Source organism: Trichoderma citrinoviride (genome assembly GCF_003025115.1).
Source record: "Trichoderma citrinoviride strain TUCIM 6016 unplaced genomic scaffold BBK36scaffold_11, whole genome shotgun sequence".
Taxonomy (NCBI): Eukaryota; Fungi; Ascomycota; class Sordariomycetes; order Hypocreales; family Hypocreaceae; genus Trichoderma; species Trichoderma citrinoviride.
Window position 1 is genome coordinate 657,211 of NW_020194719.1, and position 19,831 is coordinate 677,041.

Genomic DNA, 19,831 nt, shown 5'->3' on the forward strand with positions numbered 1-19,831 from the left:
TTATTGCACGATATGCTGCCAGATCTGGACCGGTGATATCGCGGCTGATTGATTTACCGAGCCGATTTCACTTCATGCCGTCTGTATGGGCGCCTCGTGTGTTTGTCGTGTTGAGGCCATGCAGCCGAATGAGGGCGCATCGGATGCTTATGAACACGATGGTTCAACCCTGGGTTTGTAACAATATGGGCTATCGCTTTTTGAACAACTACGTATAATCATATCCGAGATGATTTGTCAATTTCACATTGGATATTCATTCACGATAGTTTCCACCTCTTGACTGAGAGCCGTCTCACACGGCTGGCTTCTTGTGTGCTCTCGACATTCTGAGTGCGTCACTTCACATGCCAGAGTTGGGTGAGTTCCGGTGGGCCGTCCGTCTGGGTGGGGAAGGAGTGGATTGGCTGGTGAATTGCCGATTTGAGCGTGAGGAAACTTGTGGGGAGGAAGGAGGAAAGGTCGCCACTTGTGAAAGCCGGGAACAAGGTACGACTGTTATGACGGTTTGAGCTGGGAGGAAGGCGCGTTGTGGAGAGGATAGAGGGAACTCTTCGGGATAGACAAAACTGGCGAGAGGCAACTCCGACATTGACTCATCTACCTCTTTACTCAGCTTCATCGACTCCCGAGATATTTCGCTGCAAAAGCGCCTGGACGTTCCACGACGATACCTTATATAATACTACCTACCCATCGATCCGTCTTAGCGTGAAGGTACGGACACATGGAGGCCATTCGACCAAAACGCGGGGCCGACGGCTGACCCTCGTTTCGGCATCTCGGCCAATGGCGGCTACCAACCACACGCAAACCCACGCCCATCACCTTGGTTCCAGAGCTCCCCTTGAGCCGAGCTGGAGCCGCGCCGCATTCTGGACTCCGGGGCAGCGCTTCCTTCAGCTTTGGTCTCTCTGTGGGCTATTGCTGTGTCTTAGCACCCTTGGGGAAAGCTCGGAGGTCACGTCACGCTGCCTGGGTCGATGCAGGGGGGCGTGTGCGTTGATCGTCGAGCATATGCCCTTTGGTTATGTGCCGAGCTTAGATTGTCACTGGGCCTCGTCTAAGTGGTTGGGTGAGGGGAGTTGCCAGAGGTGTCGGGCTATCCCGGCGCTCTTTCAGAAGCTTGGGGAGGAGTCAGACTTGCCAGTTCCGAGGTGAAATGGAGGAAAGGGAGAGAATGACAGCTGGGGTTGTGGCTTGTGCTCGGAGCACCATGGCTGGGCGCCGTCTCTTGGGTGCTTTGCGTGAGGGCGAGGGTCGTGACCTGTGACTCGGCTTAAACTTTAACTCGGTCTCTTCTTCCTCTTCCTCTTAACAATCCCTTCTTCTGCTCTACATCTTTTGTCTTCTTGAAGCTTCTTGGGTCGTGTGACAAATCTCCTGGATCTTCTTCTGCCTTCCTCTACGCAATTGACCTGATCTGTTCATTGTTTAACAAGCAGCAACCGCTTGCATATATCCATCATGGCTGCCAACAACATGGTGACGCCGGCTGTGAACCCGGAGATCGAAGACGACCTCTTCCAAAAAGAGGTCGAGCAGGTCAAGGAGTGGTGGCGCGATTCACGATGGAGGCACACGAAGCGCCCCTTTACCGCCGAGCAGATTGTCTCCAAGCGAGGCCATTTGAAGATTGAGTATCCCAGCAATGCTCAGGCTAAGAAGCTGTGGAATATCCTGGAGAACCGCTTTCAGGTGAGTCATTCAAGTCATTGTCGATGTGACGGATTCCGCAGAGTGGCCTACTGACAGCAGATGTAGAACAAAGACGCCAGCTACACCTATGGCTGCTTGGAGCCTACAATGGTGACTCAGATGGCCAAGTATCTCGACACTGTCTATGTGTCCGGCTGGCAATCATCTTCAACTGCCTCGGCATCTGACGAGCCCGGCCCCGATTTGGCAGATTACCCCTACGTAAGTTCTTTCGCAACGCTTCCATGCGCACAAGAACTGCTTTGGCTGATACTCTCCTTCTCAGACCACTGTGCCCAACAAAGTCGGCCATCTATTCACGGCCCAGCTCTTCCATGATCGAAAGCAGCGCCAGGAGCGTTTGAGCGTGCCCAAGTCTCAGCGATCCAAAGTGGCCAACATCGACTACCTTCGACCCATCATTGCCGACGCTGATACTGGCCATGGCGGTCTGACTGCCGTCATGAAGCTCACTAAGCTCTTTGTTGAGAAGGGTGCTGCCGGTATTCATATTGAAGATCAGGCGCCCGGTACCAAGAAGTGCGGACACATGGCCGGCAAGGTCCTTGTCCCCATCAGCGAGCACATCAATCGCCTCGTTGCCATTCGCGCGCAGGCTGACATCATGGGTGTCGACTTGATCGCCGTCGCCCGAACCGACGCTGAAGCTGCGACTCTCATCACCACCACGATTGATCCTCGTGATCACGCTTTCATCCTGGGCTCTACCAACCCTAACCTGCAGCCCCTGAACGATCTTATGCTTGCTGCCGAGCAGGCCGGAAAGTTTGGTGACGATCTGCAGCGCATCGAGGACCAGTGGATGGCTTCTGCTGGCCTGAAGCGATTCGACGACGCCGTCGTTGCTGCCATTGAGGCCAGTGGTTCTCCTAATGCTGCCAAGATCAAGAGCGACTACCTTGCTCGCGCCAAGGGGAAGAGCAATGCTGAAGCTCGTGCCCTGGCCAAGAGTCTCCTTGGCAAAGACGTCTTCTTTGATTGGGACGCTCCTCGGACCCGAGAGGGATACTACCGCCTGCAGGGTGGCTGTGACTGTGCCATCAACCGTGCCATTGCGTACGGCCCCTTCTGTGACGCCGTGTGGATGGAGAGCAAACTGCCCGACTATGCTCAGGCCAAGGAGTTTGCCGACGGTGTCCACGCCGTATGGCCCGAGAAGAAGTGAGCCCTCCCGTCTTGTTCTGTTATTCCTGGTGGTGTCTTGACTAACCCATGTTAACGCAGGCTCGCTTATAACCTCTCGCCCTCCTTCAACTGGAAGACCGCCATGCCCCGCGAGGAGCAGGAGACGTACATCCGCCGCCTCGCACAGCTGGGGTACTGCTGGCAGTTCATCACGCTTGCCGGCCTGCACACCACCGCTCTGATCAGCGACCAGTTCGCCCGCGCCTACGCCTCCCACGGCATGCGCGCATACGGCGAGCTCGTCCAGGAGCCCGAGATGGAGCAGGGCGTGGACGTGGTGAAGCACCAGAAATGGAGCGGCGCCAACTACGTCGACGAGCTGCAAAAGATGGTGACTGGCGGAGTGAGTTCTACGGCGGCCATGGGTAAGGGCGTGACCGAGGATCAGTTCCATTAGAGACGGGATTCTTGTTCCCTCTCTCGCCGCGCCCGTTACCGCCCTCGTTTCGCCCATCTTTTATACCCTTTCCCAGAGCGTGAGGGGGAGGAAAAATTATTGCACATAGTGTCAGTCGTAATACTTGGAGATTGTCGGAGACTGCTTGCTTCGAAAAAATGAAGATGAATGAAGGATGTTTCCTTGAGCTGTCATTGCCATGCATTGGGCACAGCTGTGCCAAATACCTCAAGTCACATAAAACAAGAATACAAAAAAAGATGTTACACATTAAAATATGTACCTATAGTGACTACTGTCCATCCTTCTCACAACTTCAGCAAATACAAAGGGTGCTGAACGAAGAAAGAAGAAAGAGAGCAAAAGAGCCTGCGCCAGAGCAGCAGCGGCAGCAGTCGTCCTGTTTGTTATTCGGCATCTGGAACGTTTTTCTCTCGACTTGATTCATCGTCAAGAAGAACAAACCCAGCCATGCCATGCCATGCCATCGGCTCACCGATGGAATCCTCCCGCCCAAGTTGAACACACTCCCCATCCCAACCGTCGGCGCTTGACAAGAAAAACGCTGCGCACCCCAAAGTTTCTAAAAACCCAGATTTGACGCCCACACCCAGAACAGGAAAACCAAGTGACGATGCGAAACGATGAGAAAGTTAGGAAGAAGCAAAAAGGTTGGAAGGGCAAAACAACAATGAAAGAGGTTCCTAATGTTGCAGAGCCATCCTTTTGGAAGTGAAAAGGACGTAAGAGATAGGAAAGGGAAGAAAAGAGGTGAGGAAGGGAGAGAAGGTACATTTCGGAAGTCATGAAGCTCGGGACACCAGAAATCTGAGAGAGAGCGAGCCCCTCAGATTATGTCTAGTCCGTTCTCTCATCCTGCGAACCTAGTCGGCCTCGGCCAGCTGCATAATCAGTTTGGCCGCGCGGTCCAGGAACGGGAACGGGCTGGTGACCTCCTTCTCCTCGAGCAGCCTTCCGTCCTCGGTCTCGTAGCCCGAGCACTTGAAATCCACGAGATAGACCCCCTGCTCCATCTCATAGATTTGGATGTCCATGTGCAAGGCGACAAAGTCCTTGCGTGAGGTCGAGTCTCCACGAGTGTAGACGAAGCTGTCGGGAGATGCCGTCTTGGGGTCAAGATAATCTCGACGGTCTGCCTCTGTCTGCATGCCTAGTTGTTTGATTCCGTTCGTTAGATGAAAGTCTATCAAAGGGCAGGTTATGGAGTAATAGACAGTTCAAGACTCACTTGTTGATGGCCATCTGACTTGTATGTGCCACGGATCTGCAGGCAGCTTGTACCTCTTCGTCGGATCCCTGTCATGCCCGTTTGGCTCTCTGTCTAATGGGGCGCCGTTGGCGAAGCTGCCATCGCGGCTTGAGGCATCTTCGACCCCTCTGCGTTGCGCTTCGTCATAGCCTTCGTCGCGGAGATGGGATGCGCCAAGCTTATTCAGTGCCTTGTGGATGCAAAGGAGAGCCTCCCATGGCGCATTGCGAGATCTTATGCCAAATTGCCAGCGCACAGGCTTGGGCTTCTTGACTGGGGCCGTGATTGGCGTCATGCCTTGCGGGCGTTTGCTGGACTCGTCCAGACGCAGAGCACTGCGTGAGTGAGGATTCAAGCGACGTGCCGCCTCCTCCTTTTCAGCCTCGGTGCGGGTAACGGGCAGCTCGTCGTTGATGGTGATGGCTGGAGTGACAGATTCGTGGCCGGTCCCGTTCTTTTCCCTCTCCATGTAGTCCTTGTGGTAGGCGGGGAGACTGCTGGGTAGAATGCCGACTTTGGTGACATACGGGCGGGGGGATGCGCCTCCTGGCGAGATGGCGGATCGTGTGGAAGATATGCTCATCATGGGACTGCCTTCATCCCCAGTGAGGCCAGCGTCTGGGTCTCGAAGGCAGTTAGTAAACGGCTGGCTTGGTCATAAACGGGCGGCGAGAAAACGGGAGGAATGGGAAAGCCATGTGCGGACTCACTGTTTGCTAGCATGAGCTTGTTTTCTCGGACAATCATGTAGGCGTCTTTGATGGCAGAGGGCTCATCAGACTGGAGAGCCTCCTCCACGTCGTCTTTGCCATAACCCATGGTCTTGCTAATCTTTTCGGTGACCTCGTTATGCAGCTTCTCCTGCACCTTTTCGGGAGCATTGGGCGCAATGTCGCTCTTCTTGATTGCCTTGTTGGGATCGACGCCAGTGTTGAAGAACTCCTCGACGGGAGGCTGCAGGTACGCGGGCAAGTCTGTGTTGAACCACGGATCGGCCCTGATCTCGTCAATCGTCATGCGCTGCACGGGGTTGACCACCAGCATGCCCTTGATCAAGGCGGCTGCGCCTGGTGGCATCCACTGCGGCATGCTGTAAGTGCCCCTCGCGATCTTGGCAAAGAGGCTCGGGATGTGCTCGTCGTCAAAGGGCAGCCTGCCGACGAGAAGAACGTAGAGAATGACACCGCAGCTCCAGACGTCGACTTCGGAGCCGGCGTAGAGCTTCCCGCCAATGACTTCGGGGGCGGCATAGTTGGGGCTGCCGCAGCTCGTCTTGAGGAAGTTGCCGTCCGTCATGATGTTGCTCAGGCCGAAGTCGGCAATTTTGACGTTGAGATTCTCGTCCAGCAGCAGGTTCTCGGGCTTCAGGTCGCGGTGGACGATCTTGTGGCGGTGGCAGTACTCAACGGCACAGATCATCTGCTGGAAAAAGCGGCGTGCCTCTGCCTCCTTCATGCGGCCGTTCTGGACGATGTAGTCGAACAGCTCGCCGCCGGCGTACTCGAGCACCATGATGATTTCGGACGGGGTCTTGATGACGGTGTAGCTGCTCAAACGGTTAGAGTCAGAACAAGAGAAAGCGGCGGGAGGCCAGCGTACAGCTTGATGATGTGCGGGTGCCGCAGCAGCTGCAGATACTCAATCTCGCGCTCGACACGGCCGGCCATGTCGCGGCTGATGAGCTTCTTCCTGGTGATGATCTTGAGGGCGACCTTCTGGCCGGTGCCGTTGTGGATGGCCAGCCGCACCTTGCCAAAGGAGCCCTCGCCCAAGGTCCGGACGACGGTGTAGGCGCCAATCCGCTGCTCCGTCTTGGCCTTGTCCTGAGGCTGGTCGGCTCGCGCCATGGCTGTGGGCGCATTCGCAGCGTCGCCCTGCTGAGGCTGGGGCTGGGGCGGCTGCTGTTGCTGCTGCTGCTGGTGACGCCGGACGTGGGTGGACGACATGGAGATGGTCAGCTCCTCATCGTCGAAGCCTCGAGGGACCATGGCGAGCGGCAGGAGGCTGGGCTGGACCGCGCTCGCTGGAGGGGGGCAGAGGACTATATATGCTGTCGCCGGCGGATGGCTCGTGGAGAGATAAGGATGATGGAGAATTCGTGAACAGACTCTCGGATCCGCGGTCAATCAATGCCAGACGGGGAAGAAATGCTGGCTTTTGGCTTTGGGGCAACGGGCAGAGAGTTCAATTCTGGGTCCGGCTTGGTTGGTTGAGATGGAGGGGTAACGTCACTAACAGCCCAGCGCAGTCCAGCACCGAGTCCGGAAAATTACAGCAGGGCCAGCCGCCTGGACGTCGCGGTACCGGAGTACATGTGCGCGCTAGGGCGGTTGGGGTGGAGTGCGCCCAGCAGGACAATTAGCGGACAATTGGTGGGCAGCAGCCGCCAAGGCTGGCCGGGTTACAGGCGCCTTTAGCGGCCTGGCTGTTCACAGCTGGTCGCTAGTACATGTACCTTACCTCTTCGGCTGATAATTTCCAAGATCATTGATATCGGCCTGGGCGGAAAGGACTGGAGTCGGGGTCTGAATCGCCTACATGTACTTACTCGTCTGCTCATACACTCGGCCGATGCGCCGTCTCAGCTCTGTAGATATGTTGAGATCAGATCCATGGGCTCCATGGAATGCCGTCCATGTTTCAGCCCAGCATCGACGCTGTGTCAAGCTGCGGGAGCTGTACCTGAATGGTACCGGAGGACGAACGAACTCAAAGCTGCAGTAAGAGACGATCTCCGTATCCAAGACGAGCCCGTTTTCCATCTTGTCCAAATAGACTATATACTTGAGATTGCCATCAAGGAACTGTGCACCTGAATAGATAGACAACATCGTTGAGACATGAATACGACCACAAGATGTCGGCATCCGTCGACGTGCAAGCCACTGAAGATCTTTTTCTCCATCCGCCTCAGATATCCAACACCCGTCTCTCCAGCCAGCCTCTTCACATGTCATTCCCATGTACAAAGCACCATTGTGCATCGTCCGTAACAACAGCCTCGTCCCGCTGACAGCCTTCACCAGCATTAGCCTGAGACCTGCATGAGATGTATCGCATTCCTGCCAGAAGCTGCCCTCTGATTGGGTCTTCATGGCCCGATTGTTTGGGGCAACCAAAGAACAGACGACTTCAAAGAGCTCTGACAGCACCACCACCACCATCATCATCATCGCATTGCCACTCGGCAATTGTCGTACGACTTTGGCGAAGTTTCGTGGTATTTTGACTCTGGGGCATCTCTGACATTTGTCATGAGCGTAGGTATCTCGAATAAGCTCTGAGTCAAGCACCGCTTCTTTTTCTCGGGCGTTGGCTGTGCACGTGTGGTTTCAACGTGGCTGGAAAGCCAATACAGGCACATTCATATGGAAGGTAAGGTAGCTCGAGGAAGAGTTCAAGGCAACGAGTCTGCCTACTAGAGGGCCAATACCAGAAAATAGAAGAGATCGGAGATGAAGGAAGAAAAAAAAACAGAAGGGGAAAACATTACTATGCAGTCGGTGCAAAGGCCAAAAAGAGAGGTCTCTGCGTGAATCGAACACGCGACCTAGAGATAACTGCGCGAAACTGCAATCTCTCGCTCTAGCCACTGAGCTAAGAGACCGAATGATGACGTAAATTGTGTCTATGCTAGCTTATAAAGGTACATCTCCTCCCATTGAAGCAGTTTATCCCTTGAGGACGAATAATGATCTGAAGTCTTGTAAAGATTGCAAGTTCTAGAGCCAAACTGTTGGCGATTTCGCAATGCCGAGTTCAATAAGCCACTAACGTTCTGAGTCCGCGCCTCCAGATACGTGGCTTGCAATAGCCCAGCCTTAACGTGAGGCTGTTGACAAAAGAGCGGGTCCGCTACGCCTTGGAATTGGACCGTTGTGTCTTGACTTACCCGGCAATCGTAAAGGCGAGCAGATCGATTGGTGAGCGAACATTACAAGTTCGAGATCTCGCTTGTCAGGCTCATTGGCTGACGAAGGGGAGAGAGAGTATACTGTTCTCATGCACTTCCTTTTTCGTCGTTGCGGTTCAAACGCTGCAATCTGACTATGGCCGAACCTCTTTGCGAGACTTTGTCCAAATCAAAAAGCAAGGTAAGGTACAAGAACAGTGACAGGCAGCAAGAGCCCGGCTCGCTTGTGATTTTGTAACCTACTTCGTGTTTCATTGCTTTTCCTCATCCTATACTTGAGGTATTCGCCAGCCAAGCTGTGTGTCACCTGTCGACGGGAAAACAGCGCACTCGAAACTATGACGCAGTTGCTGTTTAAAGAGAAAGCGGAACAAAAAAAAGACAAGCAATGCCGTCAAAAAGAGAAATCCAATGCGTAATCTGGGAATCGAACCCAGGGCTCCCCGACGTTGCGGATGGCAACGGAGAATTTTACCACTAAACCAATTACGCTTGTTCTTGCTTGTTGGATGGTGCTGTAACAGTCAACATAAACTTACCGTCCATTCGCAAGCCCACCAAACCCCCAGCTTGTAACTGGCTCATCAAAGAAAACTCAAGATGATGCTTCTTCACTATGCTAAGGCAACCTGTGTCCCCCTAGGGTATATCTCCAAAAATGGTCTCTGCTCAATGGCTGGTGCCGAAACCTGGTATATTAACACTCAGACACCACCAGTCTCTCCTGGGGGTAAGTGTCAGAAAGTTGTCTGGCAGCTGCAAATCTTGACACAGCAAGCATTCTCTAGAGCTTCAGTCTTCCACGATTCCGCCGCCCTTCTCCGTGATATTGAAAGTATACATATCATTCTAGCTACAGTTCAACTTGGAGAATTTGTACGACTTTACCAAAAAGACCAGCATGGCCAAAGTAAGGTGACCCGAAAACAGAGGCACAGAATCCGAGGCAGCCTCGCCCACCTTGTATGCGCACCGAATCTTCCTTCACGTCCGAGAAGAGCAACTTCCGAAAGAAAGAGAGGCAACACATATATATGAGCAAAAGACAAAAAAGAAATTCTTGACGAGAGTGGGACTCGAACCCACGCGGATTGCTCCACCAGGAATTGCTGTTAAGGTAGCCTTAACCTGACGCCATAACCAACTCGGCCATCTCGCCAGATGCCGTGATATGATAAGATTCTGTGTTGTTTGGGGAGATGTTCCTGGCACACACGGACACATCGAATGCTTCGTTCTTTGGCAGCGAGCCTCACCTGTAAGCAACCTCATGATTCATGCATGTGAAAAACCTCACTGAAAGGGAATTGGCTAGGCTTGATATCCGATAATTTATTATGTTTTGCCAATTAGAGACCGTTGCCCAGTGATACCTCACAAGATGAATTGGAGAGTATAGTCTGACGTATTCCGTTCAGCGAACCGTTAATTCAGTCTGATATATATACCTTACCAGTTCATTTGCAGGACAAGTTCGCATGGAGAGCGACACATCGAACCTAAAGGAGCGGAGGAGGGAGCTCGAGAGCTGCCGGCAGCCAAGGGCCGCCAGAGTCGGCCGACAGTCATATCGATTGCGGTGACCCTTGAGTTTCATTAGCGCTTCGAGCCATATAAGACTAATGCCCGCTAAAGCGTTTAAAGGGGCCTAAGCAAAGCTGTAGAGAGAGCGGCTTTAGCGCCTTATTAGCAGAAAATTAATATTATGCCTTACTGCCCTCTTTATAATTATTATTATTATTATTATTATTATTATTATTATTATTAAAGAGCTTTAAAAGCATTATAAAAAAAAAAGCATTATACTAAATTTAAACGCTTAACCTTTTAGCTGCTTTATAATACTAAGGGCTCTTTTAAAGCTATAGATTGCATTTATAAGCATAATAAGAGAGGTAATACCCTTATACCTTTAATTACTCTTATTAAGCGCTATTATAGCTATGCTTAAGCCTAGCTAGTAAGTATAATTTACTGCTTATAAAGGTTATCTTATTATAAAGAAAAACAGCTAGAATAGTAAAAAAGTAAAAACTCTTTATATACTAGCTTTAATATACTATAGGCTAGATTTAAAGACTTAGTTACTTATTTTATAATACTTAGCTTTTATATAAGTAAGAAGGCTTAAAGCCTTTTTTCTAACTGCTTTTATAAAAGTTAAGCGCCTTATTATAAAGCAGTGTTATTACTTTAGCTATTTTATTAAATATTTTATATATAAAGAGCAGATATATATATAATTAATATAATAGCTAAAGGCTATTACCCTTTTTAAACTACTATACTAACTATAATACTAATATCTAGCTAGTATTATAAAAAGAAGAGATATTATTACTTATAAAGGATAGGTTATAATACTTATATATATAAAGCTTAAAGGAGGTTATTATAATATTACTGCTTTAACTAAATAATAAAAGGCTTAGTGTTTTAGTGCCTTTTAATATATAGCTTTATATTTATACTACTATTTAAAAGCTTTTTTATAATATATATAGTAATAGAATAATAAAATATATATATTATATTAAATAAAGGCATATTATAATAGCATTAAATAAAAGCGCCTTTATATATTAAAAGAAAAGATAAAAAGGCTGCCTTTTTTACTCTTTTCTTTTTCCTTTTTTATTACTATTACTATTACTACTATTACTATTATTATAACCTTTTTTATTTTATTATATCTCTTAAAAAAGCTAATGCTAAAGGTAAGAGTAAGGCTATTACTTAGCCTTTATCTTCTAGAGTTATTAATTAACCTTTATTTTATATTTATAAGCGCTATAGCTAACTTACTTTTAGTAAAAGATAAAAAAAGTAATAACTAAAATAATAATAATAGCAGTAATAATAATAGTAATAATAATAGTAATAGTAATAGCTTTTTAAGATTTACTATATAAGCCTTATATTAAGAGCTTACTAGCTAGTAAAAAAATAATAACTCTTAATTAGTATATAAATATAAATAACCTAGCTTATAATAACTATAAGGTTTATAAAAGCAGCAGCTATATATACTATCCTTAATATATTTTCCCCTTTAAGTTAATGCTTTTTTATTAATAATATTTAATAGTTACTTAAAGCTTATGCCCTTTATTTAAAGACTTAATTATATTATAGGCTTGGGCTTTGCCTGAGCTTACTAATGCTTTAGGCCGCCCTGGCAAAATAATAGCCTGCCCTAGGTCTGGCCTAGGCTTAGGGTATACCTGGCTAGGGTATATAATAGCTATATAATGCATAGTAGAATATTCCTTCTTTCTTCTTTAAGTATATAAATTTATATATAGACGCTTACTTACAGATGCTATAAGGCTAGTCTTTTTATAGTTTATATACTTTACTCTTTTTGCTATAAATAGCTTTATATCTAGAGATGCTATAAAATATGGCTAAAGAAAACATACACCTTGCTATAATAGTAGCGCAGCTTTAACAGAAAGCTGCAGCCTTGCATAAGCAGGTTGTATACTAACAGCATAAGTTAGCTAACTAGGCAGTATTACTTACGCTACTAACACTAAGGGGGGACTAGGCATTTGCTAAAAAGGGCATAAATTGCTATAATCTCTAAATCCTATAAGCTATGTAATAGTAATAAACCGCCCCTATACTAGTAGTAATATAATAACCGGTTAAGCAGAAGCCACTGCCGCTTAAGGACTTATATAACAGCAACTAGGCAATATTCTTTACCTAGAAGTTTATAATAGAACACATGCTAGAAACAGACTGGGACTTTATTAAAGCTAAGAAGGACTAGTTTGTCTTTATCTAGCAATAACTTATATTAAAAGCCTAGAGCAAGGTCTTAGGATATTATAAGATAGTAATAAAGAAGGGCTAGTTTAATATAGGCTGCTAGCTAAACTACCTGTCCTTAGTCTTTATAAACCTGTACTAGCAGGAACTAGTGCTAACTAAACTCTAGCATATCTAGCAGCAACTTAATAAATCCTTTACTATATTCTTTATCTATTTTAAATAGAAAATGGCACTTATAGGTGGTCTTTTATAGGCAGATGATATTAAGCTTATGCAGCTCTACAGCGCACTCTCCTTAAAAATGCGCAGCTGCAGCCTTAGATGCAGTATCCCTTAGGATAACTATACAAGGGCTATTATAATATACTGCGCTATTGCTATTAAATTAGAAACCTATGCTATTAAGGAGAAGTACTGTAGCTACTGTATGGTAAATAAGTAAGTTAATAACCTTAATAAGGACTTAGACAGGGACATGGCTATAACTAGGGTGTATATAGCCTGCATTAAAGGCGCTTTATAACACTAGTAACTAGGATAGCAGGGCGCTAGCAGTATAGGGCTAAAGGCAGATGCTCCTTAGGCTAAGTAAGTAGCATAAAGCATTTTAATAAAGCGTAGGGAAAAGGGGGAATGTCTTTATTATAGCTCTGCAGTATATTAAGTCGCTAAATGCCACCTCTATCCTACTGCTTATCCTGTCTTTATTAAGGTTATAAGCATTAGCTCTAGGGATAAAACTAATAATAGGATAAAGTTAGAGGGAAATAGTTTACCCCTAAGTTAAGTCTATTACAGGGGCAGGATAAGAGCTTGCTATTGCTAATGCAGCATGCCCTTATTATACTAAAGGAATTAGATAAGATATTAAATAAAATAAATAAGCTACTGTTCCTTATACTTATACTCTTTTATTATTAATACCTAAATGCCTAAGTTAATATAGGATGTGATTACTATAAAGCGATAAGTAAGCAGGCCGCTTAGAAAAGTAGTATAAAAATTATTTATATATATAAACCCTAAGTGCTTGCTATAGCGGTTAGGAGCTGCTAAGAGCACTGCATTAACCAGATTATAAAAGGCGTGATAGATATAGATGGCTAGAGGTGTTTTATTATGCTTTATATTATCCTAGGCCTTTAGTAAGATATTATCCTAAGGAAGCTGTAAATATAATACTATAGGGTAGTGATAGACCTATAAGGGGACTGCCTTACAGTCTATACAGTAAATAACCTTAAGGTGTTAAAGCTATAGGCGCGCAGAATAGCGCTAATAATATAATAAATTACAGGCGCTATATATACAGCACTTATCTAACATAAATAATGTTTAAAGATAAATGTCTTCTCTTTTACTTTAACCTTGCTATAGGAGATAATAGTAATCCTTAGCGCTACAGCTATGCTATAGCTAGTAATAGCAGAAAAGGCATATGCAGAACTAAGCCAGAAGCTGCTAAAGGAGCTTTATAATTTTATTAACCTTTTTAATAAGGAGAAGGCCTCTAGACTTCCTCTACACTAGGGATAACTAGACTATTATATTAAACTTATAAAGGATGTAGAAGGGCATATACCTAGCCTTCTTTAAGGCCTGCTATATAGTATGCCCTAAGACTACCTTCTTAAGCTCTAGAAGTAAATTATAGAGCTGATAGATAAAGGCTGGATTTATGCTAGCTCTTTATCTGCTAGTATGCTAGTGCTTTTTATAAAAAAGGGAGGGGGCAGGTAGTGCTTTTGCATTAATTACTAAGCGCTAAATAAAGTAACTGAATGTAATTAATATCCGCTCCTGCTTATTAAGGAAATACTGCACTCCCTTTTTAAAGCCTGCTTATTTATAAAGCTAGACATCTGCGCTGCCTTTTACTGCCTTTATATTACTAAGGGTAATAAACACCTAATAGCTTTCTAGACCTGGTTTAGCCTCTTTAAATAACTAGTTATGCTATTTAGGTTAATAGGCGCCCCTGCTATATTCTAGAGATATATTAATAAGGCGTTAGGGAGTGCACTAAGTGATTATGCTATAGCATATTTAGATAATATCTTTATCTATATAGGAGAGAACTGTAAGGAATATATATAGAAAGTGCGTAATATGCTCTAGCGCCTATATAAGGCTAGGTTAAATGTTAATATTAAGAAGTGTGCGTTTGCAGTAATTAAGGTTAAGTACTTTAGATATATTATAAAGGCAGGTGTTTATATCCGCCCTAATCCTAAAAAGATTGCAGCTATATAAGACTAGGAGGCGCCTATATAGCTCTGCAGAGTTTATAGTTTCCTAAGATTTACTAACTTTTACTGTAAATTTATTACAGACTTTGCTATACTAGCTAAGCTACTTATATAGCTTATATAAAAAGAGGTCCTGTTTATATAGGGAGAGGACTAGAAGGCGGCCTTTAACAAGCTTAAAAGAGCTTTTATATTATACCTAATCCTAGCCTAGTAGGACTTTAAGAAGGATATAGTAATAGAGACTGACTCCTTAGGCTAGGCCTGCAGCAGGTGCCTTTTACAGTTTAAAGATAATAGCATACTCTGCCCTATAGCATACTTCTTAGCGCTACTATCTATAGCAGAATAAAACTATACTATCTATAATAAGGAGCTGCTTGCGGTTATATCATGCCTTAAGGCCTAGACTGCAGAACTTAAAGGCATAGCATGCCCTTTTACTATCTTAATAAATTATAAGAACTTAGAATATTTTATCTAACTGCGCTAAATCTTTAAGCAGCAAGCCTATTAGGTAGAGGAGCTCTTATACTTTAATTATTACCTCTGCTTCTGCCTTAGATTATAAGTAAGCTAACCTAATGCCCTCTTTTAATAGGGACAGGATAAGGGTAATAATTGCAAGTGTATAGGAGCCTTAATATAACCAGTCTTTATTTCTGTTATGCAGATGCAGGTAAGCTGTTATAGCCTTGCTTTAGATTTATTTAAACTAGCAGATTTATTTAAACTAGTAGACCTAGCAGCTATAGCACTGTTAGGCATAAGCGCCTTAGCAGTATAAGTTAGCGCTATGCTGCCTGCAGGCAGTATAATATTCCTAGATGCCTACTTTTAAGCGCTTTAGGACTAGGCAGTTATTGCAGATCCTATATATGCATATAGACTTAAGGCCATAGCGGAAGGAGCATAGAAGTTTCCCCTTAATATAAAGATATAAGAACAGATTACAGATTGCTAGCTTAATATATAAGGAGCGCTTATATACTAAGACTGGCTGTAGGCCTTAAAATAAGAACCCTTTATAACTATACTTATATAAAGGATATATAATTTGCCTATAGCTAGGTACCTTAGCTAAAATAATATATTTATGCTCCTTTAACGCTCTTATTACTAAAACAGCATGTCTATAGATGTTAAGCGTTTTGTTTAAAACTGTTACTGCTAAGGGAGTTACTCTTTATAGTAATAGCGCTAGAGCCTCTTACGCCCCCTTCTAATTAAGAATAGGTTTTAGTAATAGATATTAGTAGACTTTATAATTAATCTTCCTGCCTATAATAAGTCTGCTTTATAATTCCTTATAGTTATTACTAACTGTATATTAAAGTTTATATAACTTAAAGCCATGCACTTTATAGCTGTAGAGGACTGTGCTATTAGGTTTAAGACAGTCTGGTAGTGGTTTTATAGGTTTCTAGTATATATTATTAGCAACTGCGGATTAGACTAGGTTAGGCATTTCTAGTTAATGCTTTATGCATTAATTAGGATAGAATAACTCCTCTTAACTATATATCACCCTTAAATAGATAGTAGAATAGAGAGGGTAAACTAAGAGGCATAAGCTATACTGCGCATAATAGTCTCCTTTTTACAGTTTAACTAGCCTAACCACCTCCTAGTATATTAGCTTGCCTTAAATAACTATAACTTATCTATTACCAGGTTTAGCCTAAACCGCCTTCTTAACGGCTATAATATTAATCTAATTTAACAGGCGCCTGCCCTTAAGGCAAGTAAACTTTTACTAAAAGGATGCGCTATCGCCTTCTTTAACTGCTTAAAGGAGAGCCTTAAATTAGCCTAGGCGGCTATTATATTTACTTAGCAATAGTAATAAGAATTAATAAACCAGAGCCGTTAATTAGCAGAGTGGTTCTAAGTTAGTAATAAAGTTTAGCTTTCCCTATATAATATTAAAATAAACCGGCCTTGTAAGAAGCTTAACTGGCTTTATATAAAATATATAGTAATAGAGGTCCTTACCCCCTTAACAGTGAAATTAAATATAGGAGGGGACCTATACCTTATGTTTTATATCGACCTGGTTAAATAGGCAGTAAATAACCTATTACTGTTATAGTAACTCTTAGATTTCCAGCTAGGTCTAATATAGGTTTATTTTATAAAGGATAAGACTTTATAAAAGGAATATAAGGTAGAGAAAATCCTTATAGTAAAAACAGGAAGGGGCTAGGGCAGGAAGCGCTTAGTCTATATTAAATAGGTTAGATATAATCTCCTAACTTAAGAACCCTTAAAGGAGTTTAAAAACATATACGCACTAGACAAGTTTAAGAGAGAATAGGGCTTAGCATATTATTATAACAGGCCTAGATATAGCTAATATAAACATAAATTAATTAACTAGAGACTACCTACTTATATATATAAGATAAAAGAAAAGACTAAGCTAGAGCTATAAAGGATAAAACTAAAAATAACTAACTAGTATAATAAAATAATAATAATAACACCTAGTGCTAAGTATAGGAGTAACGCTAGGACTAACCTCTAGATTAGCATAAGTATTACTGTATAGAGGGAGACTCTTTTAGGGCTAGCTTAGCAGCTAGATGGCTATATAGATTATAGCAGTTCTAGCTAGATAAGTAATAAGCTAGGCCTATACTAAAGGAGCTAGGCTTTAAGACACTCTTATAGTAATGCGCAGACTTTAGCGTCTTAGTAAGGATATGGCTAAGGATATAGGATAGGTGGATAACAGGGCAGTATAGAGTAACACTAGGGTTATATAAGGAGGGGCTAGGCTAGTATAGGTTAACTAGATATATAGTGTAAGGAGGAGGTGTAGGAGGGGCATAGGGAGGGAGAGGCTTATATAAGGCAAAGGCAGTAAGCTGCTTAGCAGCAGCAGCCTGCATGCGCGCTAGGTTATTATAGGCATAGAGCGCTAAGTTATATACAGCCTAGGCAGAGAGCTAAGCAGGCTTACTAGCTTACTCTTATAAAAGCTAAGAACCTAGTATAAGGGTAGTAAGGGCAGGCAGAGTGCTAATAGAGAACTAAGATAGCGCTAGAGAGTGGGTAAACTAAGGGCTAGGAGGGCTAAGGGAAGGACTAGAGATAGAAGGAGCTAGAGCTAGGGGGGCGCTATGCAGGTAAGGGATAGACTCCTTTAAGGGTAATGCGCTAGCTATAGGGGAGGAGGAGTCCTTAGGTAATAGAGTTTAAGCTAGAGCTAGAGGTAATGCAGTAGGAGGAGGAGCTAGTAGTAAAGCGTATAGGCTAGGGTATAGGGCGAATATAGGCTGTATGCTGTATAAGAGCCTATAAGCCCTGTATAAGGATATTACTTATATATAAGCAGTGCGTTACTCCTCTTCTTAGTAATAGGCAAGACTCTTGCGCTGCTACTCCTTAGCCTGCTTATTTAATATAGAGATAATATGCTAGTTAGCAGTTGCCTGCGCTTATGCAAAATTAGTTAGTGCTAGCTATAATAAAGAAATAGGGAAGGAAATATATATATAAAGGGCGTGGTTAAATACACTATATGCTATGCTAGCTCTGCCTTATCCTAGAGGTAAAAGGTTAGGCACTAGAGCTAATATAGTATTAAGGGCAGCGTTAGTCCTTACTATACTAAAGGAGAAAGCAGACTAGGCAGTAATAGGCTTAGCTAATATAGCGTTATATATACTCTGCTAGGTCTTTATAACCTGCATAAATAAATTAAAAAGAATAGCCTACTGGCTAGGCTGCCTATTAACCCTCTTCTATGCTAGCTCTAAAACATGCCTGGGATTCTATACAGCAGCTTTAAGCATATGCTATGCCTTATAAAGGCAGGCATATATAGTAAACAGTGTATTAATCCTTATGCATTTACACTTAGCCTTCTTATATAAGATATAAATATAGCCATGACTATATTAGTAGTTTAAAGCATCCCTAATAGTTATATAAGTAATATAGTTATAGCAGGGATAGCTAACCTGCTTTAAGGGCACAGCAGATTCTTCTTCTAAATCTCCCTTAATAGCATATGCGCTAGCAGTATAATAGGCAGGAGGGGGAGGAGGCATAGGAGCGTTATTACTGTAAGAGGCGTTAGCACTAAGGGACAGAGAGCGGTTATTAAACACTGTAAGGATATTAGCTGCGCTTAATAAGGGATAGAGGCGTATTTACTATTAATTATATAGGAAAGCGCAGTAATAGTTAGACAGAGATAGCATAGTGGTGTTAGAGATAGGGGGGATAGGGAAATTAAAATGCAGGGGGAGCTGTAATGTATAATTTATAAGTATAGGAAAAATAATATATATATAAACTATAGGCATGCCTTAGGTAGATTTATAAACTGTTTAATAAATAAATCACTACAGAGCCTTTAATATATAATAACATGCATGTTATTCACAGTAATAGAAATATAGAATTATATAAGGAGGGCATACTAAATTAAAAAATAAAAGTGCTATAATATATAAAAAGCTATAATATTTACTATAATATATATAACCTAAGCAGACTTATATTTAAACAGCAATAAGGCTAGAATAGCACTATGCATAAATATTACGCCTAGATATAAAAGCAGTATAATCCTAGCATAAAGGTAAATAAAGCTAGATATAAAAGACAGAAGAAGGTAAGGGATATAATATAGAACTAGGAGAAAAATTTTCCTAAATAAGGGGCTTAAAACTTAGATTATATTAGCAGCTAAGCCAGGGGAGCAGGGTATATTATAGGCTTAGGCTTTGCCTAAGCTTACTAATACTTTAGGCCGCCTTAGTAAAACAATAGCCTGCCCTAGGTCTGGCCTAGGCCTAGGGTATACCTAGCTAGGGTATATAACAGCTATATAATATATAGTAGAATATTTCTTTTTTCTTCTTTAAGTATATAAATTTATATATAGACGCTTACTTATAGATGCTATAAGGCCAGTCTCTTTATAAATTATACTATTATAAAAAATAATAAAAAGGTATCTCTTTAACTTATAACTGCTTACTATACTTTATACTAATTATAAAGTAAATAATAAAGTAATACTATATAGCCTTATATTTAATAATTTATATACTTAACTTAAATAATCTAGTATTATAATTTAATAATAATAATAATAATAATACTAACTATAAGAAAGCTTATAAAGCTTAAAAGACTATAAGTAAATAGCTTTTTTATAAATAAGCACTAGTATTAAGGAGGAGAAAGAGTTATTATTATTATTATTACTTTTAGCTTTTATTATAATTACTTTTAGCTATTATAATTATTTTTAGCTATTATTTATTTTATATAAGATATAAAAAGAGAGATAATAAAAT

At 43.1% G+C, this 19,831-nt stretch overlaps 2 protein-coding genes and 3 non-coding genes across 5 annotated transcripts; 1 reads left to right on the top strand and 4 right to left on the bottom strand.

Annotated features, from left to right (window-relative positions):
• Nucleotides 1-1,467: 1,467 nt before the first annotated feature.
• BBK36DRAFT_1161289 (isocitrate lyase) lies at nucleotides 1,468-3,301 on the top strand (the record flags this gene model as incomplete). The annotated part of the gene is made up of 4 exons (XM_024894357.1): nucleotides 1,468-1,698; nucleotides 1,765-1,920; nucleotides 1,985-2,880; nucleotides 2,944-3,301. 4 exons carry the CDS (start codon nucleotides 1,468-1,470, stop codon nucleotides 3,299-3,301), a joined length of 1,641 nt encoding a protein of 546 aa, XP_024747554.1.
• Nucleotides 3,302-4,185: 884 nt separating this feature from the next.
• Nucleotides 4,186-6,418, bottom strand: BBK36DRAFT_1170808 (serine threonine protein kinase SNF1; the record flags this gene model as incomplete). The annotated part of the gene is made up of 4 exons (XM_024895492.1): nucleotides 4,186-4,472; nucleotides 4,551-5,195; nucleotides 5,282-6,117; nucleotides 6,171-6,418. 4 exons carry the CDS (start codon nucleotides 6,416-6,418, stop codon nucleotides 4,186-4,188), a joined length of 2,016 nt encoding a protein of 671 aa, XP_024747555.1.
• Nucleotides 6,419-8,093: 1,675 nt separating this feature from the next.
• On the bottom strand, nucleotides 8,094-8,178 carry BBK36DRAFT_t143. Its single transcript has one exon. It is a non-coding gene; the product is annotated as a tRNA-Cys (tRNA).
• Nucleotides 8,179-8,896: 718 nt separating this feature from the next.
• BBK36DRAFT_t142 lies at nucleotides 8,897-8,976 on the bottom strand. The gene has a single exon. It is a non-coding gene; the product is annotated as a tRNA-Gly (tRNA).
• A 569-nt stretch (nucleotides 8,977-9,545) lies between these two features.
• On the bottom strand, nucleotides 9,546-9,643 carry BBK36DRAFT_t141. The gene has a single exon. It is a non-coding gene; the product is annotated as a tRNA-Leu (tRNA).
• Between the last annotated feature and the right edge of the window lie 10,188 nt (nucleotides 9,644-19,831).